Raw genomic sequence first — 20,259 nt, 5'->3', positions numbered from 1 at the left:
TACTTGGGTTCATTTTTCTGAAGATCTCAGCTTTCAAAAGCTTGGGAAAAGCTGAACTAGATAGAACTTTACATTTAATTATACTGATTTATTTTCTTCCAACAACTTTTAATTTACAGATGTACCTTTTCTTCTGGATGAAAATGAAACTGAAGAGGTGTGTCTTTTGACATCAGGAAAACTAATGTATTCCTTATCCTGGGCAGTCAATGAGGAAGGAATTCCGTTAGCCCCTGTATCTCAGAAAATAATCTCTGCTCGTTACAGGTAATAACTCTTACATTGCTGTAAGATTGTCACAGGTTTCACTAAATAGCATCTCATGTTTAATACTATGGGAAAAGTTATGCTAAATTATCATTTGCTTTATGGCAAGGTGTTCTGTATAATGCTAATTTACTGTAAACCACAGTTAACCTATTTTCTGTAGATTTCTTGGGTGTTTCCATCTTTATTTTTCTTGTAGTCATGACTTAGAATAAGACTGAATCTGATGATGTCTGTGAGAATTGGAAATGTTTGCTAAACCATTATGTGCATAGTATATAGGAGCTAATGTATCACAAAATAAGTGGAAGTCTTGCATTCCTTTTTAGTGTGCCAAGAAGCATAAATGCAGAAATAGCTACTGGACTCCTGTGGTTCACTGACAGACAGAAACTTACCGAATGGGCCAAAGAAGTCAAGATTGATCCTAATGACCCTGAGTATTCAGATTTGATGGAATTCATTATGGTAATGTTTAGCAGAGTTCAGTATTAGGAATTTGTAATAATAATTTATAATTGATTCTAGAAGAAACTATGTGTTGAGTCTAACATGACAGGAGTTAGGGAATTTCTAGATATTGACTACTAAAGCATTTTTTACAGGAGATCTTTGGCTCCAAGGTTATAAACAATATGGGCCTGAACCGTGAGACTACTTCTGTTCAAGATTTCTGGAGATGCCAAAAGAAGTGGGAGCAAAGCTGAATAATTTATGTATATACTTGAAGCAACAAGATGAAATTGTTGCTCCCTGATTATAAGTGAACCTATTTTTATTTTAGATTCTACATGAATCAGATTCTACTTGCACAAGTACAGACAGATATCATCTTCCTTTCCAAATGCGAATAGATGGACATCATACCAAATGGACTGAAGGTGAAAAATCCATTGCTATCTACATACTACACAGACCACAGCGAGAGATTATGCCATACTCTATCAAAGAAACTGAGCAACCACCTGAGCAGCATCCTATACAGCAAACAGGAAAACATCAAAAAAGAGCTCTCCAACCTGGAGCCTCTCATAAGTAAACAAACTTCCATACAAACGGACTTCACTAAAATAAGACAGGAGATCTACATTACACACTTCACCTATCTGCAAAGGAAAAAGGACTGTAAGCTGTCTAAAATCCTACCTGCCACATGGAGCCACAACAGTGGTACCCCTAACCCACCCAGCAATATTGTCAATCTATCCAACTACGTACTCAGCGTGACAGAAGAGTCTGTCCTATCTCGGGGACTCTCTTTCTGCCCTGCCACCCCCACAAACATGATAGAGTTCTGCGGCGATCTGGAAGCCTACTTTCGCCGTCTCCGACTCAAAGAATACTTTCAGGATAACACTGAACAGCACACTGATACACAGATACCCTCCCACCAACAGCCCAAGAAGAACAACTCCACATGGACTCCTCCTTAGAGTCGAAACGACAGTCAGAAATTGTGGAAAAAACATAGAATGCTTCCGCCGATGTGCACAGGCAGAAATTGTGGATAAACAACATCTCTTGCCTCATAATCTAAGTAATGCAGAACGCAATGCCATCCACAGCCTCAGAAACTACCCTGACATTATAATCAAAGAGGCTGATAAAGAAAGTGCTGTTGTCATCATGAACGGGTCTGACTACCAAAAGGAGGCTGCCAGACAACTCTTCAATACCAAATTCTACAGGCTACTACCCTCAGATCCCACTAAGGAATATATTACTCAGGACACTACCTGCAGTAACACCGGAACAAATCAACATACCCTTAGAGCCCCGACCAAGGTTATTCTGTCTACTACCCAAGATCCACAAACCTGGAAATCCTGGACACACTGTCATCTCAGGCATTGGCAATCTCAGTGAAGGACTGTCTGGATATGTGGACTCTCTACTCAGACCCTACGCCACCAGCACTCTCACCTATCTCCGTGACACCACTGATTTCCTGAGAAAACTACAAGGCATTGGTGACCTTCCAGAAAACACCATCCTAGACATCATGGATATAGAGGCTCTTTACACAAGCATCCCACACACAGATGGAATACAAGCTGTCAAGAACAGTATCCCTTATGATGCCACATCACAACTGGTTGCTGAGCTCTATGACTTTATCCTCAACACAACTATTTCAAATTTGATGACAATATATACCTCCAGACCAGTGGCACCGCTATGGGCACCCGCATGGCCCCACAATATGCCAACATTTTTATGGCTGACCTGGAACAACATTTCCTCAGCTCTTGTCCACTCATGCCCCTTCTTTACCTACAATACACTGATGACATCTTCATCATCTGGACCCATCTGGGCTTTTCATAAGACATCTGATCACATGTATTCCTTGGCTAGTGGCATCTGACCAGTGTAACATTCCATGGCATCTGCCCATTAAAACTGCTCACATTATACCAAAATAGAGTGATAAAGCTTATTACATTGATTTTCTTCATTTACAAAGGCAATAAGCTAAACTTTACTCTGTTATACCCATGTAACTTCACTGGAATAAGTAGGATTTCACAGGTGAAAGAGAGAGCAGAATTTGGTGAAAGTATTTTAAGAAACATCTTCATTAGAATTTCCTAGGCTAATGGATGTGTACAGAGATAGTTCGGGCTAGTCAGTCATTTGATTTCTGTGACACAGAAAACTAGGTGGATTTTTAAAGAAAAAAAACAAATAAAAATACCATACAAACTCAAATGTCTATTTCTCCTTAAAGTTAATACCAATACAAATATGCTGAAGAGAAGCCCCAAATAGTAGTATGGTATTGCAGGTCATACTGAGATGTATTGTTAGAAGTATGGGAAGTTTGCTTAGAACCTGTTGGTTCTTTGCTTGGCTCAAGCCAGTAGTTTCACTTTATAAAAAAAAAAATAGCAAAATTTCTTAGTCATCACCCAAAAAGTTTTAAAATATCTGAACCTTGCTTTTACTTTCTCTAACAGTATGCAAGATCCAAGGAACAAACTGTATCAAAATATTTTCGTCTTGAACAGCTGCAAGAAGAATTTAACTTTGTTACTGAAGAAGAGATTAAAAAGTGTAAACGTTTCCAGCTGTTGCAACTTAGGAACTCAGAGCAGTTAGATTTCTGCCATTTTCGGCAAATACCACTGTATGATAGAGAGATACCAGATGCAGTCATTCAGGTATTTGTTTCATGTTATATATGACAATCTGAGTTTAAGATTAATCTTTCATTTTTCACAGTAGTTGAATTCAACTTTCCTCTTCCTATTTGATTTCTATATGCAGCAAAGACACGTATAATCTTTTACAGTATCATGATATAATGCTTAAGGGCCAGATTCTAATGTCCTTATTCATGTTGAATAGCACTTCATTACTCAAGTAGTCCTTGTTGAATTCAATGATGTAAAGTGCTAGTCAGAGTAACGTGACCCTGAAATTTTAACACAATAAAATGGACAACACTGCTTTCAGTCTCTAGGAAATAATTGCTTTTTGTGACCTTAACATAAGCATAGATTCTTCTAGTGCTGCTAAGAAAAAATGAGAGCAGACATAGACACTTCTTGGGATCCTGTTATATTAGCTATTTCTGAATGCTCCTGATGACATTTTTTTAAATAAAAATATTCAGGGATGTCTTTTGCTTGGTCTTTTGTCCCCTCTAGCTCTTTCTGATACCAAGTGAGTTCTAGGCAGTGTTGATAATTCTCCTTTAATACAACTGCCCAGGCTGAGGTGATTTAGGTGGGGTTGGTCCTGCCTTGAGCGGGAGTTTGGACCTCCTGAGTTCTCTTCCAGCCATAATCTTCTATGATTCTATGAACTGCCTGTTTTGTCCTGTGGTCCTTCTTTGATCATCAGTATTCTCTCTAGGATGCATGGGTAAGTATGCATAACATAGATAGAATGCAGCATGCAGTAAAGACAGTGGCCACAGAATGGGAACTTTGGAATAGCATTTCCAGTGCTCCCACAAGTATGGTTAATATCAGGAAGTGCCGGCATTGTTTGCTGATGATATTCAGCTGTTTATATCTTTTGACATCTTTAATGACTTCTCCATGTTTAGCCTCTCTGCATGCTCTCACAAAATAAACTCGTGGCTTCATCTTCATTTTCTTCAGCTAAATATCTCAGGAAATACAGCCAGAGGAAAATCCTGCACCACATTTCATCTCCTCTGTCTTCCTTCTTGACTCAGACATTCCATTTGCCTCCTTTTCTCTTATTCTGTCATCATCCCTGACTCTAAACTCTTCTCCTTCTCTTAGGGTGGCAGTTTTATCTAGCACACACTCCACAACATGGATTTCGTGTGCCACCATCACAATTTCAGATTCACCTTGGCTGAAACTCCTCCACGCTTTCGTCTCCTCTTGTCTTGATTGGCTATGGCCTCCCCAAGTTCCGGTTCTCCAAGCTGCAAAATACTTTGGCTCATTTTCTCACACATACAGAGAATCATGTTTTCCTCTCAAATTTCCCCACTGGCTCCCTAGTTCATTGCAGTATTCATTTCAGAAGTGCTCTACTTATTTTTAAAACCCTCCATAGATTGTCTCCAACTATCACCAGCTTTTTCTTTGTCTTTTCGCACAACCTCACAACTGGTGATTCAAGCACTTTTTCTTTTCCTACTTATCTTCCTTTGCCCTCTGCACAGTTCACATCAGTTTTTTTCTTGGTGTTGTCACACAGTCTCACTACTTTTAGTTCCAACACATTTTCCCCTGTAGTTCCTGTTTTCATAAAACTGCTTTTCTGTATTTCTGCACCTCTTTGACTCTCCTTTTCTTTTCAGCTCATGTGTGGGGAAACACATATTTCTCCTCTTGCCTATATATTTTAATTTCCCTTTCTCTCTGTTGTCATTAGTTACAATTTTGTAAATGTTTAACTTTGTGAAGTGTTTAGGGATACGCTTTTGAAAGAATCCAGCAAAGATGTCATATTCTGGAACTTCTGTTAATTTCATCATAGTTTTTAAAAGGTGGATCATAATATAGGTTGTTTAAATGCCTCTCTTTGTTTTCTTTAAAAAGTTTTGTAAAGATCAGTGTCTGATCCAGGAAAATTATCTAATTCTATATTCAGGAATATGAAAGCCAGTTAGAGAAGGATATATCAATGACAGATGTGGATCCTATTACTGCACAAAGGATTAGGTCTGCCAACTTTATAAGGAAGGTATGACAAATATTGACATGACTGTATTGACTATAAGAAAAATGACTTTTTCTTTTCAGACTCTGTAATGTGAAAGTAATACTTATTACAGTGTTGGATTGAAATATACTAGGAAATGAGTAGCAGTAGGATGTGCAGCAGCAGTCCAAACTTCTTCACTAATGAACCTAAATCCTTTTCTGAAGAGATGACTTCTGGAGCTGAATCTCTGTACCCATACAATCCTTGGCTTCCAGACTTTAAATAAGGGAGTCATTTGTGATTGTGTTTTTGGTGAGCTGGACACCTGTCCTCAGTTGGGCTGAGATCACCAATTAATTTTGTATAGAATACTGAATAGGTATCAGATGGTGATGACTTCTGGTACCTACCAGCCAGCACTGGAATTCAGCTGATGACCTAGAAATGAGGGGCATCATGTTTCATTATCAATGTCTGTCAGTGCACTGTATGCATTAACAGCAGAGTGACAATGACTAGGGCCCAGACCAAGGGCTCACATCTGTAAGATGCTGAGTAATTCCTGTGGCGTGTTGAGTCCCCTTAACTCTTATTGAAGTAATAGCACCTCAGCACCTTCAAAAGTAGAATTTAAGAAATTGGTATTTTAGTAAATTGCTCTGTTGCTGCCATACACAAAGTCCAATAGTGGTGAACAAATGTAAGTAATGGAGGCAGGGAAACACTAGAGAAGGTGGAGGAGGCTTTGAATCTTTTTCTTCTCAAGTGGTTGTAATCAAGTTTATTTCATGACACTCTTGACTAAGAAGATAAGGGGCAAGGATTTCTCCTTGGTTGCCCCCAGGGGACTTTATCAGTGTCCAGCCAAATTACTCAACCTTAGTGTGGGGAGAAGTTTTCTGCCCATTAGAATCATCATGTACGTTAATTCGGTGGGTGAAATTTTGTGCTGCAGATCTAAGAGGTACAGCACAAATCTCTCAACACAGGTTGTGGGAGGAAAGTGCCTTAATGCCATCTTTGCAGATTCCAGTCTGCTGCGGGGGCCAAAATGATCCCCAGTATAACTAAGGCAGCCTGGGGAAGCTGTCTAAGTTATTGTGGCCTCATCAGGCTGCCACATGGTTTGCAGCATAAGGCAGAACAGTAACAGGTACCTGTGGTGTCTACACTACCTCACTTTCCCTTCCATCCAATCTGTGACCTATCTGCTGGGGCTTGCAGTAGTGGACTTGCAAGGCAATGTAAGCTGCTTTGAAGAATTCTGAACGGGGGGATCCTCCCTTGGCCAGATCCAGGGCACTGTAGCGTGAAATGCCATAGTGGAGAATTCCTGCCTATATATTTTCAATTGTGAATTTTCATTTTAGAGATGTTATCTTTCATTAAAAACTCAATTTTTTTTGCAGATGAGAAAACTAATTTTAAAGCGACTTGTCAAAGTTAAGCACAAATTTAATTTAATGGATATTGTGAGCGATTATGAAGAAATTATATCTATGAGGTATAATTAAAAACTAAACTTTGAATTAATGACTGTATCACAAGATTATGAATTTGTGCTAATGCATTACTTTATTAATGTAATATTTTACTTGGCACTTTTATAATACTATATATTTTCAAATTGTTATATGAGAATTTAGACACATGACTTTCACTGAGTTTTAATGGATGTGATTTGGCTAAAAGCTTAAAAGAATATTTTAGGTGATAGTCATTTAAAAAGTGATTGTTTAACAGTTTGTAGTATGAACTTTTTGATTAATCGGTTAGAAAGAGAATAGGTAGAAAAATAGAAAGTTTTGATTGGTAATTTTTGTAATGTATGGTTCTATTCTGAAAATGTCTAGTTTTAGTATTGCATAAACTTGCTAATCTTGCTTCTGTGCAGGAGTAGCCAGTTCATTATAATGACTTGCTTGGGGAATATCAGGTTATCAGGTTTCATTTTTGATCTCTATATCCTTTTTGGTATATATCCTCAGGAGTTACTGTATTAGGAATGCAGAATTGGTTCTCAAACGGAACCTAAACTTCAGAAAGTTTGCTTCTTTTGGAAAAACCAGGAATCTGTAACCAGAAATCCATCATATTTTTCAGGAATACACCTCTAACACTGTCCTCGGGAGCCAAAAAATCTTACCGCATTAAGGTGAAACCATGTTACATCGAACTTGCTTTGATCCACCAGAGCATGCAGCCCCGCCCCCCATGAGCGCTGCTTTACTGCATTATATCCAAATTTGTGTTATATCGGGTCACATTATATCGGGGTAGAGTGTAGTTCCTATCATCTTTATCTTCTAAATTACATTTACATGAAAAGTGCCAAAAAGAATAATATATAAATTGTAAATATTGAAAGTGGAAATCAAATTTAAGAAACGAAACAAAACTTGATGAGATTAAATGAATTCTCTTTGCAGTTCCTTATTCATGAATCTATCAAGAAACATTTCAGAAGGAAGTCAGAATTATCAGCATGGGAAATTATCTTGATTCTGACCTCTTCCCTCAGTCTAAGACATTTTAGCTGCTGCTCTCTTCCTGAAAATACCAGACCTACCCCTTCTATTCCTATGTTAGATTCTCTGCCTGTGGCAGTACAAACAGCAGCTGTTCAGTGCTCCCACATTATCCATTGCAATCTTAGCATTTAAAGTAGATTTTGTGGCAACAGTGAATCAGGCCCTCCCCATTTCCTCCATTTCTTTAGGCTGAAATTTTAGAGGCTTTATTCTCCAAATGAGACCACCTGCTGAGCTCTTCTCAGTTTCTCACTCCTTGATAACAACAGTGTGGGCCAAACAAGGAAAACCGGAGGCCAAGAGATGCTCTGTCTATTATGAGACCCTTCAGGAGCAATGGAAGCAGGACTCTAGTATGATTGCTCACAACTAGCTCTGCCAAGGAAAGAGCTCAGAGTTTGCATCATTAGTTGGGGTCTTTGCTTCCCACCACACCTAGGGGCAATGGGAAGGGAAAGTCAGTACTTTTCAGCTCCAAAGGGTCAGCAAACTGGATCATTCTCATCAATCAAGGACTCTTGATGTGAAAAACCAGAACACTCCCAAGCCCAGTACATCTCTGAGGAAGAAAGCTCCAGAGTCCTGTTCTAGGTTATTCTATAGTGGATCTTGGAACACAAAACTCAAGTCTAAATGCAGAAGTATTGCAGATTCTTTTCTATGTGAGGAAGATCAGCTAAACTGTATCAGGGTTACCCATGCAACAGTGACAATGAACAGATAAGTGGACTGGCTAAGATGTCAGTGCATAGAATTTGGAACACTTCCCTGAACTAGGAAGTGTTTGGGTGATATCAAGAAAGTTGTACCTAACTGCATTAAGATTAAACCAAGGGCAAGAAAGTGGATAAGGAAAAGTTATTTACTTATTCCCATAATACAAGAACTAGGGCTCACCAAATGAAATTAATAGGCAGCAGGTTTAAAACAAATAAAAGGAAGTTCTTCTTCACGCAGCACACAGTCAACTTGTGGAACTCCTTACCTGAGGAGGTTGTGAAGGCTAGGACTATAACAGCATTTAAAAGAGAACTGGATAAATTCATGGTGGTTAAATCCATAAATGGCTATTAGCCAGGATGGGTAAGGAATGGTGTCCCTAGCCTTTGTTTGTCAGAGAATGGAGATGGATGGCAGGAGAGAGATCACTTGATCATTGCCTGTTAGGTTCACTCCCTCTGGGGCACCTGGCATTGGCCACTGTCGGTAGATGGATACTAGGCTAGATGGACCTTTGGTATGACCCGGTACGGCTGTTCTTATGTTATGTTCTTATAAGACTCTTCTAGACTTGGGAAGTGGGTCAAAGACCACTGGGAAAACACCTGGCTCGCAGATATCAGAATCTGCTTCTCTGTGCTTTCTTTTCTCTGCTGGCATGGAGTTAGAGTAATTCAGAAGATAATGGAGGGAAAACTTGTTATTTTTTATTACCAAAGACCATAATATGTTGACTTTAATAATGTTAAAAAATATTAATATATGGAGATATACCTATCTCATAGAGCTGGAAGGGACCCTGAAAGGTCATTAAGTCCAGCCCCATGCCTTCACTAGCAGGACCAAGTATTGATTTTGCCCCAGGTCCCTAAGTGGTCCCTTCAAGGACTAAACTCTCACAACGCTGGGTTTAGCAGGCCAATGCTCAAACCACTGAGCTATACTTTCCCCCAATGGAGATATTCTAGAAGTCTCCACTCCATTTTTCCAGGCGGCATAATCTCCTATGACAGAGCCTACTCTTGCATCCCAATCCAGACTACCTAAGCATGACAGTTTGGCTGTTGAGTAACAAGTCTAAAATAAAATGGGGATACTTCTCCAAAGTTAATCTCCCATAGTTATTCTATCCCCTTGACTTATGCAAGGTTTTGGACAGAATTCTTATATTACTTTCAATATAGAAATGTGAGCACTAGGAAACCAGATGGTGCAGCTCTTCTGGATTTCTTACAGAATGACCTACGGATAGGCCTGACATCGTCTGTGACATACCAGGTCTTTCAGTGTTATGCAGTGTTGTAAACATAGGTGTATCCAAATCTCTGATAGATCATCCTTAACACAGCATTTCTACACAAACCAGCACTAACACCTATCTTCCTTATCTGGGATATGCTTATAGCGCTAGAAGCTTTCATAAATGATTCATTCATACTGATAGGTTCTAATTCTGGAAAACATCATCTTATTTCATTTTCTTCCACCCTATGCATCAGAACTTGAAAGCTTGCAAATCTCTGTAGTTAGGTGGGTTGAGTTTTGTATCACTGAAGCATACTTAGCCTTGATTACAAAAAAGAACAGAATCTACTCAACACTTTCCAGAGTAGCATTCTGGGTAGAAAGGGCATCAGGTACTTTAAAGGAAATCTGTTAAGTTGTCAGCTGCCCATCAATCAACACTTTTTAAAAGCACTACAAGCTTTACCTTCATTCTGTTGCAGAAACCTCCTTTTGGCAGGAGGATGTTCCAAACAGTGGTCCCAAAATGGATCAATATTACTAATTTTAGGGAAGGGTGAAAATTCTTCTTTTGTCCTACGTATCTGACTATAGGGGGCTTGTATTACACATTTCACTGTAGTTTCTAAATGTTTCCCAGGTTAATTAGATTTACATGGTAAGGTCTGTAGTGGACTTTGTGGAGCCTTCGTGTTGAGGACAATCAGAAAGGTAACACATTTTCCATTTTCTTAAATTATGTATAATAAAGGAAGATGTTTACATATAAAGCTGATTAAAACATTTTCAACTTTATCTAGCCAATTGAGGAATGCAGTTTTTAAGATAGGTGAACGCAGAAGACATTTAAAGCCGCAAAGAAAAGAGAGAAGAAAAGTTCCAGCACAGACAGTCTCTGATGGAGATGTTAAGCTTCTTATCAGAGTATTGAGAGCTTATAACATTCCTTCAAGAAATCCATCAGTTACTAGGTAGGAAACCATAGAAACAGAAGTTAGGGATGGTAAAAACCTATTAGGTAATTTGGTACATCCTCCACGTAGTCCAGGATTGTTCCCTAATTAATCTTTTCTAGAGTTTTGTCTAATTTAGTTTCTACCATTTCCCTTCTAAGAGTATTCCCATAGTTTTATAGATCTCACTTAAAAGAAGAAACAATGTAACTGACCAAAAGTGCAGATTATAGGAGTTTGTTAGTTATTCAACTCCAATGAAATCTGTATATTATCTGTAAGGAACAGTATGATGTAGATAGTTCTGTTATGTGTTTAATGCTGCTTATATTGACATGGAATTGTTTTAGCTAACCAAATGCAGGGCTACTGTATAGTTATTGCTGCATAAATATACAGATTTTTCCCTAGAAATGCAATTTACTGCACTATGATCAGGAACATAGGAATTGACATAGCAGGTCAGACCATATGCTTTGGTAGATGATGTAAAACCACCTTAGGATCAGCAATAACTTGCCCAGAAAAGTTCTATAGGATTGAGTCAGAAAACTGTGGCATTTGCGTGGCAGTCTCCCAAGTCCTGCTCCCAACTCACGTATAGATGTCCAATGCGGCAGAGGACTTTATGCAAGGAAGAATGCCACAAAGCAGCACTCTTTCCTTTTGCACTCCCAGATAGTAATCTGGTGGAGTGTTCTACCTTCCGCTCACAGGATGGAAAGTATGATGAGACTTATTGTAACTGATTGATTGGTGTTTTTACTTATCAAATTGCTCATAATGTAACTGTTGACCCAAAGGCACTCTCTGGTAGTAATAGTTTGTTTAATATTTTGCCTCTAAAATGAAGATCAGTTTGAAAGTCTCATAGAATGTAGTATTTTTTCATGACTGCAACTGAATGACTGCATCAGCTATTTTTTACAAGTATAGACTATGTTGTCTTCACCCACTTAATATTTTCCTTTACTGTTTTATGTAATTACTCATTTAAGTTTTAGAAATCTTCTTCTAGTAAGACTGGAAAATTAAGTGAAGCTTGCTCTGAAAAGGATAGTGTTTGCAAGTTGGAACTAAATTTAAAAACATCATATAAGTTTTATAATACAGTAAACAAAAACAGTTGCTATTTACATTGGATGAGCACAATTTTCTTTCTAGCTATTAGAAATATTAATCTAAATAGACATATTTTAACACACCAAGCCTGGTTTAAGAGTTACTGCATCCTGAGAAACATTTTCATTAAGGCCAACATACTGCTAGGGCATAAAGTAGGAAATGAAAGTATTTACAGAAAAATGTATTCAAAGTAGTACATTACATGTCATTGGTATAGTTTTGACAAACATTCTGTTGTTTAAAAACTTGTTTAAAATATTAGTACTTTATTATTTAGATAAAGTTGGAAAAGCTCATGACTTTCAGTGCTTGTACTGTAGACTCAAATCCTGAAGACATTTACTCTTTATTATACTTTATGGCTGAGCAAAGCAAGGCCTAATATTCCATGTTATGGGATTTCTGTTTGTCTGTATTTCTAAGGCATAAAGAAAAGAAATTAGAAGGTGGATGGAATGTGGGGGACACAAAGCCCTGGGCCTGATGGGGAAAATGAGGGACAATTGTATGGGGGCCACACAGGTTGCTGGCATGGGGTGGGGAAGAATGAGGGGGGACACAGAGCCCCATCATAGTAAAGAAGGGGAAAATATGGGGAAGGAGAAATGAAGCAGTAGAGAGAGAACCTGGCATTTTGGAGAAGGGGAGGATGGGGACATACAGAGCACGTGGCAGGGGGAAGAATGGGGACCCTGAAGGAGAGAATGGTGTGGAGAGGAGAGATGAGGGAGCACACAGAGCCCCTGGCATGGGAAGAGAACAAGGGGCAAAGGTGGGAGGGGGGAGATGGGATGTTGGGTGCATACAGAGTCCCTGGAATGTGGGGAAAATGGGGGCACAGAATGTCTGGCAGGAGGAAGAATGGGGACCCTGATTTGGGGGGAAGGCGAGAATTGGGTGGAGAGGGGAAAATGAAGCGAGAACACAGCCCCAGGCATGGAGAGAGAATGAGGGACAATGGTTTAGGGCAAGGGGGACAGTGGGGCCACATACAGGCCCTAGAATGCGGCAGAGAGAGGAAGAGGAGGGCACACTGAACCCCTGGCAGAGAAGGAAGAACAGGGGACCCTTGTATGGGAACATGGACACACTGAGCCTCTGGCATGTGGGCAACGAGGGAATTGGGGTGTGCAATGAACCCCTAGCATGTAGCAGTGAGGGGATATGTAGAGACCGGGGCATGAGGGAGGAGAGTGTTGGAGGCAGGTTGCAAGAGTCCCTGAAATAGGGATAGGAAGGTGGCTCACGGGGAACTTGTTGGAGGTGCGGGGGGAAATGGAGGAATGAAAGGAGGCCCTGGTGTGTGCAGTGTGCTCAGCCTACAAAAGTAACAAAGTGTGCAATCCTTTCATTTATTTGGAGTTCAGCTGCATAATGAAAGACTAATTCAGTGTGTAAACATGTAGGAACGGTTTGTGAGAGTACAGATGTCTAGCATAATGGTTGCCAAATCCAGTCAAATTCTTGTGCAGTTCTGAGCTCTTGTTTATCTGAAACAAAGAAAAAGTAAATGCCTTGAGTGAGTATGCATCTAAGAATGTGTGCCTCATTCCAAACTTGCTATGCAAATAATTAGCATTACAAAACAACAGTCTATAACTTTCATGCAATTCGACATTGTTTGCAGTAATGGATAGGCTGATTCCTCCACAGAATGCAAATTATATTTAGCAACAATAATTAACTTAGAGATGGTTTATTCATTATTTCATCCATGGTATAATACAGTACCCCAAATGTAAAGAAAAAATTCACTTTGGTTCTGAGATTAGTGTGAAAATAAAACAAAACTACAACATGAAAGAGACTCAGCAATAGCTTAACGTGCCCAAAAATAATTTATGAAAATTTCAGTCAAAGAGAAGTGAGAGTCCATCTAGGAGCTAAAATGTGAAAATTGTGTCCCTGAGAGAGACAGCTTCACCAGCTGCTCATAAATGCAGAATCAAAAGCTGCCAAGTGTTGGGAGGGGACATTCAGATTGGGCCTTTGGGCTGAAGTTTATTTTGCCTAAAAACTGCATGAAGTTTAAAATGTTATCAAAGGACTTTATAATTAATAGAAATGGATTATCATAGTCTTAGGGATAACTATGCTTCTGTGGAAGTTGAGCTGGCTGGAGAAACAGGCCAGCAGGAGTGCCATTTAAGGAGCGTGGAGAGGCACTCTTCCCTTCCCCGGAGTTTCAAACCACATTATAATTTTACCAACAGGCATGTTGCTGGGGGTGCTCGTGGAAACTATAGCCACCCCAAAATTGCCTTCGCTCCCCTGTATCCACCCCTCCCAGAATTGGGTGCCAGCCCACAGCAGATGCTCTCTGGCTGCCCAGCTTCTACCACCCTTCCCACACTCCCAACAGACACTCTTCCTCTCTCTCACACTCACTCTGTCTCTCTCGCTCCCCAAAGAAGTCTCCCCTTCTTTGGGATGCTGATCCATGGCTGGTGCGGCATGGGGCAAGCTCGCCTGATGGCTATGCCCTAGTGGGTCTCCGCTGGGGTTGGGGGACAGGTAGCCTGTCTATGCCGATGCCTCTGGCTCAGGAGGGGGAGCTGTGGCTGCTGCTGTACTGAACAAGCTCATCTTAGAGATAGGCGCAGACATACTCATGCGCACACACACAATCTTTCTTTCTGTCATACACACATTTCTCTCTCTCTCTCTCTCACACACACACTCTCTCTAACATAATTATTATTCTTGTTGTTACTTCTTGCTACTTCCTGTCAAAATGTGTAGTGCACATATCTTTTCTGTAACTTTATTCTTTCAGAGTTTAAGAATTATAGTACTGTTGTTTTAGTTTTTTTGTTTAGTCTGTGCATTTCATAATTTTATTTCTCTCTTATGCTTAAATTTAATTCTTTGAGTAGTGAGTTCTAAAATGCCTGATCTGTCCTTGCTGAAGTAATTTTCATTATTACTTTTATTACCATATTGTGCTTTGTCAGTATTTATTTAAAGTGGTACAATCAAATAATAGTATCCTTCTAGAATGTAAATTTAGTTTGTACTCACCTTAGCAGTGCCCATTTAAAATCAGTTAGCTAAACACATAGCTGTAGACACTGTGCAGATGGTCACTTATTTTCAGATTGTATTTTTAATTATATCTGTAAAATAACTTAAAAAAAACAAATGTGGTTCCAAGTCTGATTCTAATAGTAATGATAGAGTCAGATGTTAATGAGTCATGTCCATGATTGTGATTGGTAAATATAAATGCCAAAAGAATAGAAAAATTTAATCCCATTCTTAATAAAAGAGGAAAAAAATCACATATGTTAAAATTAAGTAAATGTGGTTTTAGTAGAATGAAAAACTGTAGACTAAAATGAAATAGATAATGGCAGTAACAGAGTGTATCTCTTAGAGAAAGTAAGCAGATTTTATTTATTTTTATTTATCTCTAAAGATAATGTTTAAGAGTATCAAACTTATGTTTCTTGTATCTGTGTTAAGGCTCCAAAACTGATACCACAAGGCTTGGGATTGTGAATATCTTGCTGTATTATCTCCTGATTGTTCTAAATTTACATATAAATGTAAAATATAGTTTTAATTGGTGTTGTGTGTATATATATATATTTTTTCTTTTTTAAATAGGAAGTAGATACAGTGCTCCTGTCAGCTAATTTCTAAGTTGTTGTTTGCAAAAAAAAACCCTAGAATTTTCAAGTGCCTAAGTAGCCCCTGGAATCATGGTTAAAGTTACCCCTCTGCCCCCAAAAGCTGAAATGGAATCCCTGCAGGTACACCAGTACCATGGCAGCGCCAGGAGGCATAATGTGTCCAAATTGAAATGACTTCAGTGAGATTTTAACTGGAACAATGGAGTAGCTGCATGATCAGGCCCATAGTTTTAGACATTTCTTCGTTTTCGGGATTTATATTTTGATTTATATTACTGATTTGTTAGATGTACTTTATAAGTATGTATAGCATCTGTAAATAGTAACTAATTATCTGTAGCATCTGTAAATAATGAACTAATACAAAAAATTGGCATGTAGATTAAAAAGAAAAGCTGGTTGAAATGTGTATGTCATTCATGTTTTATATCTAAAGACCAGCAGGTGTTCATTCACCAGCATATGCAATTAATCAGCTGCCCCGGAGTAGACATCTACTATCAGGCAACTCATCATACACATCTGATCCTCTAAGTGAGGTAAATAACTTTAATTTACTCAAACAACCAAAAAAAAAAAAACCCTCCCCCAAAGAATGAATCATTTTGTATACTTTAAAAGTAAGGTCGTCGATTAATCACAGTTAACTCACGTGATTAACTCAAAAAATTAATTGCGATTAAAAAAACTAATCACAGTTAATCACACTGTTAAACAATAGAACATCAATTGAAATGTATTAAATATTTTGGATGTTTCTCTACTTTTTCAAATATATTAATTTCTATTGCTACACAGAAAACAAACTGTACAGTGCTCCCTTTATATTATCATTTTTATTACAAATATTTGCACTGTAAAATTATAAACAAAAGAAATTGCATTTTTCAATTAACCTCATACAGGTACTGTAGTGCAATCTCTTTATCATGGAAGTGTAACTAACAAATGTAGATTTTTTTGTTACATAACTGCATTCAAAACCAAAACAATGTAAAACTTTAGACCCTATAATTCCACTCAGTCCTACTTCTTGTTCAGCCAATTGCTAAGATAAACAAGTTTGTTTACATTTATGGGAGATACTGCTGCCTGCTTCTTGTATACGGTGTCACCTGAAAGTCAGAGTAGGTGTTCGCATGGGATTTTTGTAGCCGGCATTGCAAGATATCTATGTGTCAGATATGCTAAACGTTCATATGCCCCTTCATGCTTTGGCAACCATTCCAGACAATATGCTTCCATGCTGAGGATGCTCATTAAAAAATAATGCGTTAATTAAATTTGAGACTGAACTCCTTGAGGGAGAATTGTATGTCTCCTGTCCTGTTTTACCCACTTTCTGCCATATGTTTCATGTTATAGCAGTCTCAGATGATTACCCAGCACGTTTGTTTTAAGAACACTTTCACAGCAGATTTGACAAAACGCAAAGAAGGTACCAATGTGAGCTTTCTAAAGATAGCTACAGCACTCAACCCAAGGTTTGAGTTAGTGAGTCATGTCCATGATTGTGATTGGTAAACATAAATGCCAAAAGAATAGAAAAATTTAATCCTGTTCTTAATAAAAGAGGAAAAAATCACGTATGTTAAAATTAAGGTTTAAGAATCTGAAGTTCCTTCCAAAATCTGAGAGGGACTAGGTGTGGGGGCATGCTTTCAGAAGTTTTAAAAGAGCAACACTCAGATGTGGAAACTACAGAACACAAACCACCAAAAAAAGAAAATGAACTTGGTGACATCTGACTCAAAGGATGAAAATGAACATGCGACAGTTGGTCTGCTCTGCGTTGGATCGTTATTGAGCAAAACCTGTCATCAGCATGGATGAATGTCCTCTGCAATGATGGTTGAAGCATGAAGGGACATATGAGTCTTTAGCGCATCTGGCACGTAAATATCTTGCACCGCCAGCTACAACTGTGCCATATAAATGCCTGTTCTCACTTTCAGGTGACATTGTGAACAAGAACCACACAGCATTATCTCCTGCAAATTGTAACCAAACTTGTTTGTCTGAGCAATTGGCTGGAGTAGGACTGAGTGGACTCGTAGGCTCTAAAATTTTACATTGTTTTATTTTTGAATGCAGTTATTTTTTTGTACATAATTCTAAACTTGTAAATTCAACTTTTACAACTTTGAAAAAGATTGAATTACAGTACTTGTATTAGGTGAATTGAAAAATACTATTTTTTGTTTTTTACAGTGAAAATATTTGTAATCAAAATAAATATAAAGTGAGCACTGTACACTTTGTATTCTGTGTTGTAATTGAAATTAATATATTTGAAAATGTAGAAAACATCCAAAAATATTTAAAGAAATGATATTCTATTATTGTTTAACAGCGCTATTAATTGCAATTATTTTTTTAATTGTTTGACAGCCCTATTTAAAAGGCATGACAAAGGCTTCAAACAATATTTTGACAATGGAGAAGAGGGCAAAGTTTTACTTTCTTTATTGTAACCATATCTGCTGTGTCAATACTTATTATTTAAATAGTTACAGTTACTTAAATAGTCCCTCACCAATATATTGATTTGGGACAAAATTCCCCCTGACATTTAAGAATTTGTTCTTATTCTTTAAAAAGATCTCCAATTCCTTGTTCTGTTACAGCCTGTTTTTGCTTCAGTACCTCTGGTATTTTGAGGGATTTCAATTTCATTATTATAGTTAAATATGTATTTTTATGGTAACTTATCAAAATGCGCATTTTCTGATTTTGGACAGCAGTGGTTTCCAACCTTTTCAGCCTGAGAACTGAACATTATTTCAAAAAGGTCAAGGGCCACAATCAACATTTTTGGGCTCCCTGTTCTGTTCCGCTCAGTCTAAAGGGAGCCAGAACCACCTGCAGGTCCCATGCTGGGGATTTCCCCAATATGGGGTTAGTCCAGGGATCGGCAACCCTCGGACGCTTCCCGCAGCCCCTATTGGCCTGGAACCACAGCCAGTGGGCGCTGCGATTGGCCGAACCTGCACACGCTGCACGTAAACAAACCGTCCCAGCCCACCAGTGGATTTCCCTGATGGTGGCCAATCCCTGGGTTAGTCCCAGTGGGCACAGAGAAATCATAGATGGCTTCTGTGTCTCCTTTCCCACAGCCCATGTCACAGGAGCATTTTAAGGTTAGGAAGAGGTATGCTAGGGTTGGGAGGAAAAGTGATCAGAGTGCACCGTGGTCTGGTTATTGCTTTCGCTCATGAAAGCTTATGCTTCAATACATCTGTTAGTCTTTAAGGTGCCACAGGATTCTTTGTTGCTTTTTACAGATCCAGACTAACATGGCTACCCTTCTGATATTTTCTTGTTAACACTCACCATTCAGGGCCACAGTTTAGAGCCTCCAGGGCCACAAGTTGGGCTCCACTGATATATAATGATGACTCTAAATTTAAATTGATATTAATAAAATAATTTTCAGAAATCTTAGAAGACAATGAAAATTAAGCTGTATTTGGGAGACTTTCAGTCTTGTAGAATGTAATAACCTGTAAGTGTTAATATATCATAAGAGTTGGAATCATATCTTAATATAAATTCTGAAAAAAATAATAATAATAAAAAAATAAGGATAAGGGTCGTCTATAAATAAGGGTCATCTTTAATGAGGGTATTGTTATATGTACTGAGCAACTGTTATCTAAAAATAAATAGCGCTTGACCAGATGTATCATTTATCAGTCACTAATGTACTGAGTAAATAAGCTGGTTAATTTCCATGTGTTATTCACCAGGGAGCTGGGCTTTAATGAATAACATTTTTTTAGTTGCTACTTACTTGCACATAGGGCAGGGGCAGGGAAACTTTTTGGCCTGAGAGTCGCATTGGGTTTCGGAAATGGTATGGTGGGCTAGTTAGGGGAGACTGTACCTCCCCAAACAGCCAGGCATGGCCTGGCCTCCGCCCCATATGCCCCCTCTGCTTCTTATCATAGAATCATAGAATATCAGGGTTGGAAGGGACCCCAGGAGGTCATCTAGTCCAACCCCCTGCTCAAAGCAGGACCAATTCCCAACTAAATCATCCCAGCCAGGGCTTTGTCAAGCCTGACCTTAAAAACCTCTAAGGAAGGAGATTCCACCACCTCCCTAGGTAACTCATTCCAGTGCTTCACCACTGTGAGTGAAAATTTTTTTTCTAATATCCAACGTAAACCTCTCCCACTGCGACTTGAGACCATTACTCCTTGTTCTGTCATCGGGTACCACTGAGAACAGTCTAGATCCATCCTCTTTGGAACCCCCTTTCAGGTAGTTGAAAGCAGCTATCAAATCCCCCCTCATCCTTCTCTTCTGCAGACTAAACAATCCCAGTTTGCTCAGCCTCTCCTCATAAGTCATGTGCTCCAGCCCCCTAATCATTTTTGTTGCCCTCCGCTGGACTCTTTTCAATTTTTCTGCATCCTTCTTGTAGTGTGGGGCCCAAAACTGTACACAGTACTCCAGATGAGGCCTCAACAATGTCGAATAGAGGGGAATGATCACATCCCTCAATCTGCTGGCAATGCCCCTACTTATACAGCCCACAATGCCATTAGCCTTCTTGGCACCAAGGGCACACTGTTGACTCATATCCAGCTTCTCGTCCACTGTAACTGCTAGGTCCTTTTCTGCAGAACTGCTTCCTAGCCA

At 38.9% G+C, this 20,259-nt stretch overlaps 1 protein-coding gene across 1 annotated transcript in view; it reads left to right on the top strand.

Annotated features, from left to right (window-relative positions):
• Positions 1-20,259, top strand: part of CC2D2B (coiled-coil and C2 domain containing 2B) — a 117,930-nt gene that overhangs the window by 57,488 nt on the left and 40,183 nt on the right. Inside the window, exons 15-17 of the mRNA XM_030570320.1 lie at positions 120-267; positions 597-735; positions 3,228-3,431. Coding sequence (XP_030426180.1) covers positions 120-267; positions 597-735; positions 3,228-3,431 — 491 coding nt within the window. The remainder of the gene's footprint in view (positions 1-119; positions 268-596; positions 736-3,227; positions 3,432-20,259) is intronic.

This window comes from Gopherus evgoodei, chromosome 7 (assembly GCF_007399415.2).
Source record: "Gopherus evgoodei ecotype Sinaloan lineage chromosome 7, rGopEvg1_v1.p, whole genome shotgun sequence".
NCBI lineage: Eukaryota > Metazoa > Chordata > Testudines > Testudinidae > Gopherus > Gopherus evgoodei.
The sequence above is the reverse complement of the archived record's forward strand: the minus strand, read 5'-3'. Positions and strand labels throughout refer to the sequence as shown.